General features: G+C 42.3%; 1 protein-coding gene and 1 pseudogene across 6 annotated transcripts in view; one reads left to right on the top strand and one right to left on the bottom strand.

Annotated features, from left to right (window-relative positions):
* Positions 1–18,710, top strand: part of TIMD4 (T cell immunoglobulin and mucin domain containing 4) — a 56,291-nt gene extending 37,581 nt beyond the window's left edge. For 3 of the 6 annotated variants that reach the window (XM_081826232.1, XM_081826231.1, XM_031025008.2), the window contains 3 exons: positions 14,588–14,634; positions 15,980–16,073; positions 16,183–16,582. In XM_081826232.1, coding sequence (XP_081682358.1) covers positions 14,588–14,634; positions 15,980–16,073; positions 16,183–16,406 — 365 coding nt within the window. In that variant the 3' untranslated portion in view covers positions 16,407–16,582. Of the gene's footprint in view, positions 1–14,587; positions 14,635–15,979; positions 16,074–16,182; positions 16,583–16,825; positions 16,866–17,991 lie in introns of those variants that run through there. The other 3 variants (XM_006730479.3, XM_031025009.2, XM_031025010.2) reach the window with 3 other exon arrangements.
* Positions 5,381–5,460, bottom strand: LOC115939954 (U4 spliceosomal RNA; annotated as a pseudogene).
* Positions 18,711–19,078: the final 368 nt, after the last annotated feature.

Here is a 19,078-nt window from a genome sequence, read left to right as displayed (position 1 = left end):
AGGACATTTCTTGAGGTTCTCCAGGAAAGCTGCAAAGCTCCAGATGGTTTGGAACCACAATTCAAACACAAACAAACAACAATAAAAACTCTCATAGGTTTCTCCCCTTAACTGAAGAGAGTCTGTTCAAGGAATACAAACTCTGACCCCTCTAGGTGCTTAGGAGCTCAAATCATTCTGTCCAGCCTGAGGGTTAATTTCATTTCTTGCTTGGTAGGAGGAATGTGTGAAATGGTCCCAGATTGTTCCCTTAGGACCTAGTCTCTAACTGGGGAGGGACCCTGAAGCTGTCATCATGAGGCCTGGGATTAAGTCTTCCATTCATTATGCCTCTGGTCCTTCTACTGCCTCAGTAACATCTCCGATCCTTTCTTCCTAGTCTTTTCTCCTCACTGTCTCCCAGGAAGCATTGAATGGGCTTGAGGACTCACCATGGGGTCTGAAGTCTCAGGCTTATATCCGAGCTCTGACATTTTGTGTGTGTGTGTGCAGGGTGTTTTTTTTTGGGGGGGGGGGTTGTTTGTTTTTTGTTTTTTCCAGAACCTCAGGTGAGTTACTTGTTTTATCCTTTTCTAAATCTCTGTTTCCTCAAATGTACAGTGACGATAATAGGAGTACTTAGTTCATAGGACTGTTCAGTGAGGAAATGCGTGAGACAGATGCCTAGGACCTAATTAGTGGCTAGTAAATGATAGTCATCTTGCCGGATTCCTATTTCCTCTCTTCTTTCCACATCTGCTGCTTTTCCTACTCACACACCTTCATCTGCAGGCCACTCCGGCAGGATGACAAGAGGCCACTGCCACCAGCTTCCAGCCGCCTAGTTATTCCTTAGAAGTACAGACACTTTCTGGTTTAAGGATTTTTTTTTAACTGCTAACCATACCAGGGAAACAGCCAATGAGTGACAAAATTACAAACTTGGGAAAGTTGGGAAAGTTAGAAAACTTTTAAAATCTCACGGTAGTAATTCTCTACTTGCGATTGGAGGAAATCTGAGATTCTGAAATCTCTTCACTGAGTCCCTTTTAAATCCTCCTCGGATTTCCCAATTATTGTTTTCATTCCTGCTTCTGGACACCTTTTGTCTTCTGCTTCTCAACTGTTTTGTCTCTCTCACATTGCTCAGTCTAGGGAGGCTCCACTCTATAATGGAAGCTTGGAAACTGAGTCATGCCGGAAAAAGAGCTGTAGTTGGGTGTGTCGTGGGAGAATTTCTAGATTCGTGTTATTATTCCTTTTATAAGACAACTCCAAGTATGTATCTCCTGCTTCAGTGCCCCCTCCACTTTTAAGGCGTTTGCTGCAGACATCCTCTGAAGAAGCCCCATCCAGGCTGGCAAATCCTCACATCCACCCTAAGGCTGCCTAGAAATGGAGCTCAGAGATGTAGAGTGACTTGCCCAAGATCACACAGCTAGACAGGGGGAGAGCTGAGACTCACACCCAGGTTTCAGGGGGTTTAAACTTGTGTTTCTGAACTCCTGGGGAGCGGTGTTGTCTGTGGAAAACCAGGAAACTGAGAAGATGGGAAACTGAGACCGAGGAAAGGCTTGTGAGTTGAGAGGCCTTGCAGTGACTTGGGAAGAGAGCTGAGACCAGAGGCCAGTTCTCCGATCCCATGTGTAGTTGGCCTTTGTTCCAGGATTGGCAGCCACTGTCTCTCAACAGAGCTTCCCCAAGGAGGGATTTCATATTTTCTCCTAAAGTATTAGGATTCACTTTTTCTCAGCCCCCAAATAGATCATTATACCCATCACTAGCATGAAGTCAAAGCTACCAAACCATTTCAAATTTAAGGCACCCATATATGCATGAGGACTTTGCTGTCAATCCAATAAAATTAAGAAAAAATGAACATGCTTTGATAATAACATTTTCCCTTTCTTAAGATTCTTACAGTAACTTTTTCTTGGTCCCAGGGTAGGATGGTGAGAGAATGGGGAGGGAACGCTTTTAGAAAGATCTGTTCTATTCCTGGATCTTTCTGTTTTACAAAGTCATCCCAAGCTTCATGGTCCAGAGCAAGCTGGCCTTTCCATGGAGTCAAAGGAGTCTCAGAGAACAAAGTGGTTGGAGATAGGATTTTCTGTCTTTATCTTGGCATTTGGTTTGGAAACATGGAAATAGGCAGCATGATTTTTGGTAAAAGCTTTTCAAATGTGTCATTCATTAAACATGGCTGATTGAGTGGCCTCTCTGTGAATAAGTTGTGACATCTGCTCCGCAAGGGGTCACACTTTAGTGGGATGGACAGGCCATGCAGAGCAAACAATCATCCAGTTGTTTTGAGATCAAAGTATAGAAAGGTTTCCTCCTTGGATGAGAACATTTCATTGTGCAGGGAAGGGTAAACAGGCAGGTAGAATGGCATGAGCAAAGAGAGGAGGACTTGATAAGAGCATGAAGTCTTTGGAGATTGTCTAATAGTCCAGTTTCATCTAATGGAGATGGGAAGCAGGGAATGGCCTAGGTTCTTAAAGGACTTTATTGATGGGCTGAAGAATTTAGATTTTATTCCAGGGTCATAAGGAACAATTCATGTTTTCTGGCTAGAGAATGACATTTCCAATTCTGTTTTAGGAGACACTGCTCTGGTAAGAGTGTGGAAGATGTATGAGAGAGAGCAAGCCTGGGGGCAGAGAGGCTACCCAGGAGGCTCCCGTAATAATTCAGGCCAGGGATGAGTGTCTAGACTAGAATGATGGCAGCAGTAACTACAGAGAGGAGACAGAGTCAGAGGCACTTCAGAGTTAAGATCCAGAGGACTTGGTAACCCGAGTAAGAATGAAGGATGACAGATTCTCTGTACTTTGGAGATTAGATCGATGTGACAGGTTAACAAGTGAAGAACCCCAGGAGGAAGAATGAAATCTGTTTGGGAGAGCTGGAGTTCAAAGGGCCCCTGAGGAATGTCTAATGAGCAGCTGGAAATGTGGAGCTGGGTTGATGTATGAATGCCTGGGTGGGGATGGGTGTCTTTGATGATTGGCATCTACTTCTGATCAAATAATAATTCCTGTGATTCACATTAAAATTGCTGAACAGGGACTTGCTACTTAACCAATACTTTAATACATATTATCTCATAAGGGACAGTTCAGGGCTGTAGATACAATTTGGGGAATCACTGATAATAAATGGCACTTATTGAGTGCCTATTATATACCAGGCCTGGGTGCATTGTCTCATTGTTAGGCATTGTCTGGATCTGTGAGAAAGATTCTATTATTATGTCCATTATAAAGGAAACATAACTGAAGTTTGGAGACATTAAAAAATTTGCCGTAGGGGTGCCTTGGTGGCTCAGTTGGTTAAGCGTCTTGACTCTTGATTTCAGTTCAGGTCCTGATCTCAGGGTCCTGGGATTGAGCCCTGGGTCAGGGTCCATGCTCAGTGGGGAGTCTGCTTCCCCCCCTCTCCCTCTGGCCCTTTTCTGCCTCCCCCCTCCAAAATAAATAAATCAATCTTAAAAAAAAAGAAAGAAAGAAAGAAATTTTCCAGAGTTTGGACCCTGGGTCTTTTGGCTCTTGAAACTGAACTTCTAAGCACTTTATTATATTGTCTCATTAGCACAGGGGTAATTGAAGCTCCTGTGGAATCACCTAAAGATACTGTGTGAGAGGAAGAGGGAAATGAAGAGGTACAAGCCCATAAAGTAACAACTACTTTGGGAGAGGAGGCAGAGAGGAAGACAACAAAAGTAGAAAGGGATCCAGGAGAGCAGGAGTGCAGAGAGGGCTGGCCTGACAAAGATTATAGAGGGTGTAGTCAAATATTAGGAAATTCAGAATGCTGGTCAAGTAGGATGAGCACTTAGGTGGCTGTGAACTGTGATGGGGGACCATTAGGTGAGCAGTGTTAGTTCTATGGGTGGAGGCACTGAAGTCCAAGATGAGCAATTGTTAAAGAATGAATGTTAGGTATTCTCTCAAGAAGTGTGAGGATGAATAATTTAGAGAAGGGGATAGTGAATGGAGCAAGGTTGGTCCTGGTGTAGGAGAGGGGGATCAGTCAAAAATGAGGGTTTGGTCTAGAAATGGAGGTAAGAGAAAAGGGAGTGAGGCTAGAATAAATGAAGGTGTGGAGCAATCTGATCTCATGTTGACCTCCCAGGGGGACAGGAGAACAGAACCAAGACCTTGAACTTTGAGGTCATCTAGTCCATGTATACCAGACCTGGCCATGGCCTGGAACCCAGGGCGCTTAGTAAAAATATAGATTGCTCTAGTCTACCCAAGGCTTACAGAATTAGAACCTCTGGGGGTGGGTCCAAGAAATTGTATGCTTACAAACTTCTTCGGGAGATTCTTTTGAAGCCAGCCCATCCCTGGCCCCAAGAAGGCATTTAGGTTTCGCTGGTGTAGTGCACACTCCTTGTTCTACATAGAAGGAAACTGAGGCACAGGCATAAAAAAGTTCAAAGAGAAGTGGGAACGAGGCCCCGGGTACGACTCTCTTCTGACTCTTAAAGCAGAACTCTTTCCCCTACACTGTGCTATTTCATTAAAGATAAAATCGAGCCGTGTCAGAACTTGACACTTTTCTGGGTCCTCGGTTGATCAAGGACATAAGGATGTTGTAGGGCGAATTACCGTTTTCAGTACAAGTTCAGCAGAAGGACCAGAGGAAGGCAGGGGAATGAAGCAAAGCTCATTTTCACTCACAAATGCCATTTTTTAGGAGGAAAAAAATTGGATGCAGTTGATTTCAGAGTCAACATTTTTCGTGAGGCATTAGCTGATTTGTTTTATCTCTCATGGCCACGCTGTCCACAGGCTCGAATCAGTTGGTAGGCTGGCAGTCTGGAGATAAAGGCAAAGGACAAAGAATGGATCCTCATGATTCTTCTCACAATAGCATTTCTATTCTCCCAACCGTACAAATGATATCTTTTCATTAATAAAGTTGGGATTGAATCTGTGTAATTCTAACATCTAACCGCTCACCTTCAAAAAGGTCAACCAAATAAGAACAAAGAGTGTTGCCAAGCTTTAAGAGATGTACGACCGTGGTAAAGCAAGCAGAGTGGAAAAGAAGTAAGATGCCAGCCACTGAAATAGAACAGGGAGCCAGTCCTAAGATGGGTCCTCATTTTTGGATAACCAAGTGAGCTGGGTGACCACTCTGACCAAAATGTTCCTCTGACACGGAGCTAGGCACTGGAGAGATCTCTGGTCTCCCAGCAGGTAGGATAAATGGCACACTTGAGCAAGTTCTGTGAGGAGGTGAAGCATCTGTTCTCGCACTGTGATCAAGTCATTGACTAAAGGTACTAATACCCTTTGGCAAGAGCCTCCCTGCACTTGCAACCTGTGAACCCTGGGATGCTTAGCAGCAGAGCAGAGGGCGGGCAGACGTGGGATGTGGAATCAGATATCACTGGGAAAAGTTTTCAATCAACAATAATCATGCCTCAGATAAACCTAGATGGCTATGATACCGCCACTGAGCAAAGCTTTACCGTTTGCTAGCAATCATTACTAGCTATGCAGCCTTGGGCAAGATATGGGACCTCTCTGAGTTCCAGGTTCCTCCTCTTTCAATAATTTTGCCCAAGTTTACTTACCTCAGTAGATTTATTTTTTTAAATACTTTTTAAAAAAGATTTTATTGATTTATTTGAGAGAGAGAGAGAGAGAGAAAGAGAAATCATGAGCAGGGCAGAGGGGCAGAGAGAGAGGGAGAAGCAGACTCCTGGCTGAGCAGGGAGCCCGATGCGGGGCTCGATCCCAGGACCCTGGGATCATGACCTGAGCCGAAGGCAGATGCTTAACCAACTGAGCCACCCAGGCGTCCCATCAGTAGATTTCTTTCGAAGTTCAAAAGTGATAATAAATGTGAAAGTGTTTTGTGCACATTCAGCTGCTTACATTGTGCTCATCATCATCATCATCAATAATAATAGAATCTCCTTTCCAGAAACTGCATCCACCAAAGCAGCCAAAGATTAGGGTTCCATTCCAAATGGATCCTTCTTCCTATTGTGCCATGAAATAGCAAGATCATTCACTCTCCAGCACTGATCTTTCCAGAGCGAGTGTGTGTGAGCACTTGCCATGTTTTCCAAAGGCTGTAAAGCTCAGAGGATAAGAGCTTGGGCTCTGCGAGTAAATAATCCTGGGTCTGAGATTTGCTCTCTCCTCTCCTAGCTACATGACTTGAGCAAGTCACCTGACATCTCTAGGCCACAGGATTCTCACTGTGCAGTGAGAACAATAATGGAATCTACTGCAGAGCATTTTTTGAGATCAAACATGGAAGTCCTTCACATTGTGCCTGGCATGTAGTATAGTTAAGTGCTTGATATATGGTGTCCATTTATTATTATTGTTCTTGTTGTTAATGCTTCTGAGGTTTCTTGGTAAAATGAGGACTTTGCCACCTTCCTCAATCAAGATTTATTGATCAGCTGGGTGTAGGAAGAGCCGTGCCAGACATTGCCCTTCAGGGAGGAGTCTGGGGGGTAAGGATTAGGGATGGGGTCTTTTGTATGCATCGCTGAGATCCTCAGATATTGGCACATGAGAGCAGGATCCTGAGGTGACAACTCTGGGCTCTCAGAATGATGACATTTTTGTTGGTGGGGAATCCTTGGAGGCAGTGGAAGCTTGAGGCCAAGTTTGGAACTCAGTGAGTCTTAATGGTGTTCTACAGTCCTTGGTTTCCTTCTGTCACCTCATCGGCATGAAATGTGAAATCATCTTACCATTCCTTCTGCTTTAGGAACCACATTGGGTGCCAAAACAATTTGCCCACTGTTCCTTTTCAAAATTAAAAAAAAAAAAAAATGGTCCTCACCCAATTTTGCCCCTGGTGCTAAGGAACATCTGACTCAAGTATGTAATAATTGATTTATTTAAGTATATAGTGCTCTTCTTGATCATTGAACATATTAAAAACATTCAGGGGTCTCCAAAATTTAAGGGAAGTCTGTGAACTCAATAAATGTGCGTTTCTATTTTCAAAAGGCTTTTTGAAATTCCAAATCTGCGGGAATGCTGCCAGGCAAGTTCAGAAAATATGGGTTCTAGTCATTTCCTTTCTTACTCATTGCTATGAAACCTTGAGTAAGTGAAACTGTCTCTAGATTTTAATTTTTCTCTTGATGATGAAAAAAGAGGGGGGTCTCAGAGGAGATAATTTCTAATTCTTTTCAAGTCTAAAATACTCAGACGGATTAGGGGCATCTTTTTTTCTTTCCTTTGGCTTTTTAAGACCATACCACCAGTGGTCCAGAAGGGGGCAGCATAAGCCAGATGCTGCCGTGGAAAAAAACCACTGAAGGGTTAAAGTTGTCACTTTTTTTTTTGCCTAGGGACTTGAATTTATTTATTTGTTTGTTTGTTTGTTTACTAATTAAATTTTATTTTATTATGTTATGTTAGCCACCATACAATACATCATTAGATTTTGATGTAGTGTTCCATGATTCATTGTCACTTTAAAAAATCCTATGATTACGTTAAGATTGTATCGAGTTGACTTGTATCAAAACTAAATTTGTTTTAAAAGTAGAGACAGATGAGTCCTTGTGTCTATGAATTTAATGATGAGTCAAAATATGTACTATCAGTTTCAAAATGTACCCACTGAGAAGATAGAGTGCTTTTATTTCCAGTTGATTTCTGGCATGAAGCCCACTGGCTAGAAAGTTTATGTTTTCAAATAGGATTTTAATATGCTCTTTTTCTTTTCTCTCAGAGTGGTTATAATCATGATTTTTTGAGTCATTCAGAGTTGGGTTCAAATTTCCTTTTATTATGTATGGTTACCTTGAGTGAGTGATTTAAACTCTTTCAGCCTCAGTTGATATGTCTGTAGAATGGACTGTATAAGCACTAAATGAGATCATTTACATGAAGTGCTTATCACTATGCCAGGCACACTGTAGTGTTCAATAAATTGATTTTGATAGGGAGTACCTAGTAATTTTGAAGCCAATTTCTGCCCAATGGGATGGGAACAGGGGTGATAATTCAAAATGGATTTTAAAAGATTTTTTTATCTAAAAATTCAATGCCATTCCAGATCTGCAAAGAGCACATAGTTTTATTTTAGTGGGTGGGTTCGAGTCTACCACCTTAGGCATAACCACCTTGAAGTGTAAGTCTCATCACCCTAGGGTCTGAAGGTCTGAAGGTTTTAAGATTAAAATTATGCTCTGATAACTACACCAGAAGTCAGCAAACTTTTCCTGTAAAGCGCCAGATAGTACCTATTTTAGGCCTTACAAGCCATGCTGTTAGTCTCAACTGCTCAGCTTGGCCCTTTTGTGCAAAAGCAGCCAGAGGTAACGTGAACAAATGGTTACCACCCGTGCTCCAATAAAACTTTATTGATTGACATGGAAAATATGAATTGCCTGTAGTTTGCATGTGTTATGAGTTATTCTTTTTTTTTTTTTTTCTCAACCACTAAAAAATATAAAAACAATTCTTAGCTCTCAGGCTATACAGAAACAGGCAGCAGAGTGGATTTGACCTTCAGGTCATAGTTTGCCAACCCTTGATCTACACCATCCAGATACAGGACACATTCTTTAGAAAGAGCAGATGTGAGTCTCTTGCAACAGGACTCTCCCAGTACAGGCCCTGAATACTGCTTCCTACCCTACCCTGGATGGTAAGCCCTTTAAAGGCAAAGGGAGTGTTTTTATGTTACTGTCTTCACATTTGCACTTTTTTTTATTTTTTTAATTTTTAAAATTTTTTTTTAAAGATTTTATTTATTTATTTGAGAGAGAGAATGAGATAGAGAGCATGAGAAGGGGGAGGGTCAGAGGGAGAAGCAGACTCCCTGATGAGCAGGGAGCCGATGAGGGACTTGATCCCGGGACTCCAGGATCATGACCTGAGCCGAAGGCAGTCGCTTAACCGACTGAGCCACTCAGGCGCCCTACACTTTATTTTTATATGTTCTAAAATAAGTACATGCTCTTGTGTTTTTTTTTTTTTTTTTTAAATATTTTATTTATTTGACAGAGAGAGAGACAGCCAGAGAGAGAACACGAGCAGGGGGAGTGGGAGAGGGAGAAGCAGGCTTCCCACTGAGCTGGGAGCCCGATGCGGGGCTCGATCCCAGGACCCTGGGACCATGACCTGAGCCGAAGGCAGACGCTTAACGACTGAGCCTTCCAGGTGCCCCAAGTACATGCTCTTGTAAAAGAAAACAGTAAAACAGTATAAAGTGAAATTTCCTTGCATTCCAAACATTCTTCCCAACCCCTCACCACAAATGACCAAGAAGAAGATATAATTACTCTAACAGTGTGGGCTATATTCTTTCAGATCATTTTCTTTTTCTTTTTGAAAAATATTTATTCATTTTTAGAGAGAGAGCAAGGGAGGTGCAGAGGGAGAGGGAGAGAGAGAGAGAGAGAATCCCAAGCAGGCTCCATGCACAGGTTGGAGCCCAACATGAGGCTCAATCCCAGGATCCTGAGATCACAACCTGAGCCAAAATCAAGAGCCTAATGCTTAACCAACTGAGCCACCCAGGCACTCCGGATCATTTTCATTTTCTAATGACATAGTAACATCTATCATTATTTTTTACAAAAATTCTAAAATTTTTTACAAAATAATTTTAAAGCTTGCTTTAACATCTATTGAACAATTTTTGTTAAACAAATCTTTATTGCAAAGCCACTATGTATCATGCATATATTAGATTGAACCATATGAAATGCTGATATTTAAACCACTTTTTAAAAGCTTTTTGTTTTGAGACAATATTAGAATCAACACAAACTTGCAAAAATAGTACAGAGAAATCTATACCTTCCTCCACCTTCCCCCAAACATCTTACATAACTATAGCACATGGTCAAAGAGGGAAATTGACATTGGCATCATACAATTAACAAGTCTATAAACTCTACTTGGATTTCCCTGGTTTTTACATGCATTCATTCTTTAAAAGCAAAAAAACAAAAAAGCTCATTTTATATATATATATATATATATATATATATATATATCCTGAACATCTTTGTATGTCAGTACTCATATCTAGGGGTGTGTCTTACTAATAGCAACACCCAGCTCTTCTTTAGCTGAGAGTTAATGGGTTTCTAACAGCGATCTTCAAAGTTTCACTTAGAAGGTCACTGTGACATTGCTTCAGAGAAATGATACACACCCTTTGCTCTTGACTCAGGCATCTTGCAAAGTTTCCAGTGATTAACACGTGGTATATATTTTACAGTTAAAATTCTCTCATTTGAGAAAATTTAGAAAGTAGACAAAGTATTGAAAAAAATTTTAATTGCCTATAATATTTCCACTCAAAGTCAGATGTATTTAGTCTTTCAGTATTTTTAAATTTTCTTTGTGGAGCAAGAGGTATGCATGTGTTTGTATGTTCTTAAGTATTTACATACTCAATTCCTATACTAAGTATAGCTTTTCATCCTTTTTGAAAAATTACTGTGAAATGATCATTTTCTTGGGTCATTCAAATTCTTTGTAAAAAGACAACCAGAAATATAAAGGATAAAAAGGACATAGGAGATCAGTTGTGCAATACCAGCATTTTCGGATGAATAAACTGTGGCTCAGAGAGAGGTGATGTCGTGCCTGAGGTCACGCAGTCAGGAAATGTGGGATACACAGACACTCAGTGAAGGGTGGGGGAGGCCCAGGTGTAGCTTCACAGCGCTCCAAGGTCTGGGGTTCAGTTTTGCAAGAATTCCGTTTTGCCAGAATACCCATGCCTATCAAGAACTCAATCAAGAGCCTAAAATTAAACCGGTAAGCCAACTTACTAATTTACAATGAGAACTCTGTCAAGAGGGTCCATATTTTGGTATTTTTTAATGTAAATATGTTCTCACCCCATAGGCAAATCTAATTATTAATCAAGTATTGGTGAATCCATAGATCTGGGAAAAGTATAGTTAAGTTGAAGATTCTTTTATTGTTATTACATGTTAATTAATTTCTTTTAGGTAGAAAACATGTATATGGTGAAGGTACAAAGTGTATAAAAAATTTTTAAGTGAGGGGCACCTGGGTGGCTCAGTCATTAAGCGTCTGTCTTCAGCTCAGGTCGTGATCCCAGGGTCCTGGGATTAAGCCCCGCATCAGCTCCTTGCTCAGCAGGAGGCCTGCTTCTCCCTCTCCCACTCCCCCTGCTTGTGTTCCTTCTCTCTCTCTGTCTCTCTCTGTCAAAATGAATAAATAAAATCTTTAAAAAAAAATTTTTTTTTTAAATGAAAGGTCACTCTTCCTTGCATCCCTTGTGCCCATCCCCAGGGGAAGATCTTAATGACTACCGTGTCTCTGTATTATTTTCCCAGGGATGCTGTAAATAAAAACTTATCAGAAATGTAGTGATGTGAAATGACACAAATTTATTATCTTATGGTTCTGGAAGTCAGAAGTCCTAAAATTGAGGTGTCAGCGGGGCCATGCTCTCTCTAAAGGCTCTAAGGGAAGATCCTCCCTTTGCCTCTTCCAGCTTCTGGTGCCCCTGGGATTCCCTGGCTTGAGGCCACATCCCTTCAATCTCTGCCCGTCCTTACGTGGCCTTCTTTGTGTGTGTCTCTCTGTGTCTTCTCTCCTTATAAGGACACCTGCCATTGGATTTAGGGCCTATCCTAAATCTAGGATGGTTTCATCTCAATATCCTTAAACAAATTACATCTGCAAAGATGCCCTATTTCTACAAGTTCACAGTTGGAGGTTCTGAGTGCACATACATTTGAGGAGGACACTATTCAATTTACCACAGTTCCCCTCCCACAGAATTGCTTTTCTTGCAAGTCTGGGGTGGGGGGCACTCCTGTCTTTGCCTGAATGTGCTTGTTTAAGAGTTCAGGGTCTTAAGAATGTAAGGGCCACGGTAGCACAGAAGACCCAGAAACGAGTAGTCTTCACTTGTCTACCCCATCCCCTAGCTGTTAGCATCGCTCTTCCACAAGGAACAAAAATCACCATCCACTAGTGTTCCTTGTTGCTATTCAGTGTCTAATACCGTTTAACACTGTGGCTTTGGAGTGCTTCTCATTGGGGCTTTTGGCATTTTCAGAAGAAGAAGAGGAAGAGGAGGAGGAGGAAAAAGAGGAAGGGGAGGAGGAAGAGGCGGAGAAAGAAGAGGAGGAAGAAAAGGAATAGGAGGAGGAAGAGGAGGAGGGAGGAGAGGAAGTAGGGGTCGGTAACACCCCGCAGTGTTTGTGTTTGCAAAATGTCTCTGACATTAGACAATTCCAATTTAAAATACGGATTAGCTCTGACAAAACTGACCTAGGCTGGCTTTTCTCTTGGATGGTTTCCAATTTCGGTCTTATCCATCACAAATGATTTTAATACTATAGGATTTTGACAGAACAGGGGTAGGAGTTTTGAATTCTTACCTGCAATTCCCAGCTCTAGGGAATAATAGCAGAGAGAAAAACAACAATAACTGAGTTGTAGGATATGAAAACATGCTGAATTTTCCCCTCTGAGTTTTATGCTCGTAGGCATTCAACAAGTCACTTTCCTGTTGAACAAATAAGCTCTCTTATACCAAATTATGAGCCTTAGAAAACCTATCACATTTTTTCTTCCGCCTCAAGTACAAGGAAACTTGGGAGAAACAATGATCAATTTCAGTAATTATTCACCTAGATTTTTACTATACTCAGTCCTTGTCTATGTGCAGCTTTATGTTCTGTTTCTATCGGCAGGTTTTATTGCACATACGATTTCATATCCTTTCTAGGCATTTTCTCCTGCCCTGGCTTCCATTACACTGGTCTCACTTTCTGCTCCCTGCTGTTTGTTTCTTCTACTTCTTTCTCGTTTGCCTTCTCTGTCCACCTTTCAAGTGCCGGGGTTTCTTAGGATTCCTGCTCTTCTCTCTCTGGACATGCAACCCTTGGATTTCTTATACATTCAGTGGATGTTAACTGCTCCCTGGAGACTGATGACTCCCAAACCAGTATCTGCAACTCCAACCTTTCCCTGAGTTTGGTTCAGATTCGAATCCATCGACTGCGTGTGAGGCGAGTGGTGTTTACGTGTGTCTCTCGGGTCCCTTACGCAAGGACTATGAATTTGAACCCGGCACCTTTCTTCCCTGGACTGACCCTTCTGCTCTGGCTGTGCCTAGTCTAGGAGGACAGTGGGACAATGGCCGACAGTCTCAAGAAGGAACCTGCGAGTTATCTAAGACTTGTTTCTTTCTCACCCCAACGTTCAGTGTCCACATCCTCCTTGCTAAGCATTTCTAAAATCTGTCTCTCTCCCGTCATTTCTGTTAGCTCTGAATTTCAGACCTGGGATCAGATGGTAATTGATCATCTCATCTTGGCTATTTCCTTATCCTCTTAACTTGACCATAGCACACTTAAAATGTTTCTGTGGTGTCCCACTGCTTACAGAATTAAACGGAGACTTACCAGCATGAAACAAAGGCCTTCCCTGACCGGTTCCTGCCCGTCTCTGTGGTCATCCCCTGCCACTCCCCCCACCCGGCTCCCCCATTTTCTGCCTTCACGGCTGCCTGCCATTCCACCCAGAAGCACACTGTTTCATGCTTCCACGGCCTTGCTGATGCTGCGCTTCCTAAAAGGCCTTTACCATCTTTCTTTGCTAATTCTTACACAACCTTAACTCAGCTCAAATGTTATTCATTCAACAAACACTTATTGAGCACTAAGTGTGTGCCAGGCTGTGTTAGGGTTCCCCTGTTGAGCAAGCAGAGAGGGACACTGTCCTCAAGGAGTTTAGTCCTAGCAGCTCTCACTGAGCTACGACACTGGGCTACGTGCCTCTCTCTTCCCGCCCTCCCCAGCAACCTCTCACAGTCCATCGTTACCCTTGGCCTATGAGGCCGAAATGACCTTCTGGTCCTCATTCTCTAATGTACTGTGAATTTCATGGTTGCGGGGGGCATGCTGTATTCATCTTAGTATTCTAAGTGCCTGGGACTGTGCTTAGCACAGTGTCTCGCTTGTTGAACTCAACTATCAGTTATAAATAAATGAGCCCATGACTCAGCTTAAACTTTACATTCTCAAGGATATCTACCCTTGATCCTCCAGAAGAGGTCAGTCATCCTTGTGATATGTCCCTATCCATATCTATTTATTGTACTTATTGTACTATTTATTCCCAGAATGTTGCGCAATTGTAACATTATTTTTTTCAACTATTCACCTTATTTGCTTAAATTTGGTTTTCTGCACTAAGTTGTAAATTTCGTCAACAAGGTTGATGGTACATGGCCTATGATAAATGCTTAATAAATATCTGTTAACTGATAGACACGTTTTCTTCCTGGGTAAAAATCCCGGATGCATTGCTGGTACCTGCTGAAAATTTAGACCCAATCGCCTGCTGGCCTCGTACCCCATTCTACCCATCTATAAAATGGAGATGTTCCTGTGGGATAATGTTGGATAGCAGATGAGCTTCAGATAAAATCATCTCAAAACAAATGTCTTGTAAATAAATGATATAAAAAAAGGAAAGATGGGATTAAAAGATTAAACACCTCAACTAAAATTCCAGTTGAGCTTTGAAATGCCTATTGCAGGATGTGGTATTTTATTCCCCGACAGGAAATATAAACATTTCCCCCCCTTTTTCCTTCCCAGCAACGGAGACAGAAATGTCTGTGCCAAATGGAGTAGAATCAGAACAGGTAAAATTTTTGTGAAGTATTTGAAGCATATGACTTCGATTTTTAAAATCCAGAATAGAGGTTTGCAGAAATGAACTGGGGAGGCAAATATATCTGAGCAGCAACTGTGGGGAAATAGCTGAGCAATTCGTAGGCTGGCGCCTTGTGCTCTTGGCAGAAATAACGTTCCCATCGTTGCCTCTCTATGTGCAGACACTTTGAAAAACAAAAAGAAATAAAAAGGACAAAATCATGGCAAAATCATTCTGTGTGGCCCAGGATTAGTGACATCCTGCAGGATCGACACTTGCCACCAGCATCCTTCTTATTTGCTGAGTGTACCCTTCATTAATTTTTATTATCACAAAAGTGATTCAAGCTGTTTTAAGTAAAAACTGCAGGCAGAATCGACACCTATAAGGGAAAAGTGAAGGCCCCCCCATCCCTTCTTTCTTCTTTCCCTTCTCCCTCCTGAGAGGGAGATTGCTGCCCCTCCTTGCTGCTGTGTCAAGAAAAGGTGTCAGGACCCCTTTATACTCATAAACATTAAGACAGAAATTAGAAACAATGTTTATTAATTCATTTAAAAGCAAGAATAACAAACCCATGACATGTTGATGTAACATTTTATGAAAAATAACTATATTTTCCCAAATGAAAAAATATTAGAAAAATGGCATTAGGTGGCATTGTTTTATGTTTCTGCAAATCTCGTGAATGTCTTACGTTTTACGCAAATCTCGTGAATTGTTTTACGTTTCTGCAAATCTCATGAATCCCTGACTGGGAGGCAGAAATTCCCTTATCTGCCTGCATATTCTAGCATCGGAAGGATGACCTCAGCACATTATTTGTCAAGTCACCTCGGGGAAAACTCCACTGTCCATCTCATGAGAGTGACAGTGAAAATGGCAAATAATGTTTCGTGAAAATCATTTTGATCTCATGGGTCCCCTGGCTACACTTTGAGAACTTGTGCTGTAGAAAATTTGAAACTGAGTTCCATTTTCTCTTGAATCTTGTTGCCTCTGGAGGTCTAAGTCAGCTGTGAGGAGAGCTGCCTGGGACTGGGTAGAAGATTTCCTATCTTCAGACCCCTGAACATATGCCTGAGCATATGCCTGAGGTCGAAGACAAGAAAATTGGGTGGTCTGGGTAAATGTTCCAGGTTTTCAGAGATTTTCCAAGAAATTCTGATTTGTAAGGCTGTTTTGTTTTGATCTTGAGCCCTATGGGGGCAAAGTGGGGCTGGGGGGACAAGCAATGAAGCTACTTGGCGAGTGGAAGGTATGACTGGGACAGGAAAATCGTGCAGGGGTAATATTCATAAAGGACTGGCCCGCTCGCCTTCCCCGTGTCTCACCAGGTAAAAAGGGCCATCAGCTCCGCCCTGCTAATGATCATCATTCCCTCCCTGGGATTCGGGCTGTTGGTGCTGCTTGTGGCGTTCTTCCTTCGAGGTAAGGAGGGCAGGCCCCAGGTGGGATGGTGCCCTTTGGAGCTGTGGAGCCTCTAGGAGGATCTGGGAGTGGACTGATTCTGCTTCCTGCCCCTGTCTCCTTCCCTCAGAGTCCCCTTTCCATCATTGTCTCCATCCTGGTCAAGGAGGTAATAGGAAAACTCATTCTCCCTCGGATGCTAAAGCCTTCATGTATCATCTTCCTGATGGAGTTTATATTTTGGAAAAGAAAAACAAGAGCACCTCCATTTTCTGGAAACTCAATCTCTGGCAGTCCTGCTGTTATACTCCTGATGTGTCTAGCTGCTTTCCTTCTCATGACTGCCTTAAGTGAAAAGTGCTATTATTATCATCATTGTCTTAGGGCAGGGGAAACCCTGGCCCAGCCTCCTCCTCTGGCTAGGACTGCCCTAGGAAGAAAGCCTCCCTCTGCTGCTCCCCCTGCTTGTGTTCTCTCTGTGTCTGTCTCTCTCTGTCAAATAAATAAATAAAATCTTAAAAAAAAAAAAATGAAGCAGCTTAACACTATTGCCCACAACATGGGAACAGATGTGTAATTGATGGGCACTGCCTTGGGGCCCGAAGAAGCAATCACTTGATCTGATTGAAGGAACAGCTTTCCCTGCCAAAACCATTCCCTCAATTCTCACCTTTGGTCCAACTCTGCTCTTGGTAAGGCAGCTTTGGGCTTTCCCAACATTTCACATGTTCTAGCACAGCTACTCTGCTTATCCCGTGGCCTTGTCTTTTCAGGGAAAGTCATGAAAACAAGTTGGTTCCCGAAACACACAAGGTAATTCATCTTGCATGACTGATTGTTGTAATGATTGTACAAGCTGTTACAAATGATTAGATACTACTCAGTGGTTTAATGACTTGTGCTCGTGTTCTGATTAAATACAGGGTTGGAGAAGTGTGGCATTAGAGGTGAAAAAGATGTGGGATTTAACTCACTTTAACCTCTGTCTTGGTTAACACTATGTTATGTTTGTCTGAAATACAAATATAAAGGCAGGTTGCATTAATAGAAGCATGGCATGCAAAAGAATGAAGGTGATATGTCTCTGTCCTCTGTGCTCAGAATTTGTTCAACTCTGGGCAATTAATTTTATTTATTTATTTATTTATTTAAGATTTTATTTACTTATTTGTGTGTGAGAGAGTACAAGCAGTGGGAGCGGCAGGCAGAGGGAGAAGCAGGCTCCCCGCTGAGCAAGGAGCCTGATACAGGACTTGATCCCAGCACTCTGGGATCATGACCTGAGACAAAGGCAGACACTTAACTGACTGAGCCTCCACGGCATCCCTGGGTGATTCATTTTAAAAGGACATTGTTAAACAGGAGTTTATGGAGAAGAAAGTTGGCAGTATGGAAAATGAGAAACATGTAGAATATCATTCCTGGGATTTGGTTCCTCAGCCCAGTATTAGACCATAAGAGCAGTTTTTTGTTTTGTTTTGTTTTAAATAGTTTGAAGAGTCTTTGGAAAGAGATTTTGGATATCTGTCCTGTTCTATAGCTTTTTGGGAAGGAAATGAAAAGATCTGGTGTAAACTGTGATGAAGACTGTGGCTTCACTTAATTGCATCAATATGAAAATATTAACAAATAAATATTAACAAGTAGGAGAACTGACACTCAGCAAGGCAGCTTTCCAAGGTCATACACACATTTTGATCTTGATTTTATATTTTGCTAATGTAAATATAGAAATGTTTAATTCCCTTATTGGAATAGACTGGCAAAAGCCCTTTGTTTCCCGCGGTGTCAGTTTTCCCATCTGTGAATGGAAAGGCTTAGGTGGAGTCTGAGCCCTTTTCACTCTAACAACCATGGTTAGTTGCGTTGTGAGTTAGCAACATCCCATTCTTTCTGGTCCTGGTGTTTCCCTTTCTCAGCCTCTCTTTTCTCCTTACAGGCTAGACAATGTTGGAGAATGTAAAAACAACTTTGATGACATGCAGCATGGAAGAGAAGACGAAGATGGTCTTTTCACGCTCTAATGTGCCACTTTTTCTCAGGATTGAGGACCGGGGCATGATGCGGGAATTGTCAAAATAAGTCTTAGAATGTGTTGTTTTGTTTTGTTTTTAAAGCCCCATCTATTCTATTGGTGTCATGATCCAGTCTTGCTTTAATGTCACAAGTGAAAGTACTTTAGAGACCTTTAGCACCTTCTCTGCCAGGTGTTTTAATCTCCTGGGTAGCATCACGGTAAGTGATCTTCCAGACTGTGCTTGAATAATTTCGGTGATGGTGAGCTCACTACCACATCTAAAGGAGATCATTCAATCTCAGGTAGTTTTGAGACTTAGAAATATTTAAAACAAAGTCTGTCTCTGGACAGCATCTGCCTATGGATCATAGTGGAACTCATTGTGTTTACACAGAACATGTGTAATCTCTCTTCTCTCTGGCAGCACTCCAGATACTGGACAGAGGGCCTCATATCTCTCCAAATTGCCCTGTGTCAGGGACACGATTTCTGGTTCCTTCTCTACCCTAGTTGCCTTTGCCTCCTATGCATTTGTATCTCGCTGTTTATGCCCAACTTTTGGAGTGCAGCGCCCCCCTCCAGGGATGGTAGGAGCAACCCTGGGTCTGGGTCTCATCAATAATGCCAGAAGCGATGTAGAACTGCACCATAATTTTGGCTCACCTTTTCTTTTTTGAGAAAAAATTCTCCCTTAACCAGGGCTCTGTGGGGGCAGGTGTGGTGGCCCAGAGTCAGGAGTTTCCTGCGGCAGTAGGCAAAGGTCCCGGTGGAGGTGGGTGTCAGAGACCTCACTGAAGCTGGCATTTGCCTGGACTCCCCGTCTGCAGTCCTTCCCCTCTCCGATTTGTTCTCCAAGCTGTGGCAGAGATCTCCTTTTCTAAATGCAGATCAGAGAGCCCTGTCTCCCGACTTCTGCTGTGGAAGAAGCACCTGGGCTCAGTCTGAGGCCCCAGGCAGCTGCCACAGATGAGTGAGGCAAGGGAAGTGCCGGGGCTATTCTAAGTGCAAC

The sequence above is a fragment of the Leptonychotes weddellii genome, chromosome 7 (genome assembly GCF_054177405.1).
Source record: "Leptonychotes weddellii isolate Sample4059 chromosome 7, ASM5417740v2, whole genome shotgun sequence".
Taxonomy (NCBI): domain Eukaryota; kingdom Metazoa; phylum Chordata; class Mammalia; order Carnivora; family Phocidae; genus Leptonychotes; species Leptonychotes weddellii.
The sequence above is the reverse complement of the archived record's forward strand: the minus strand, read 5'-3'. Positions and strand labels throughout refer to the sequence as shown.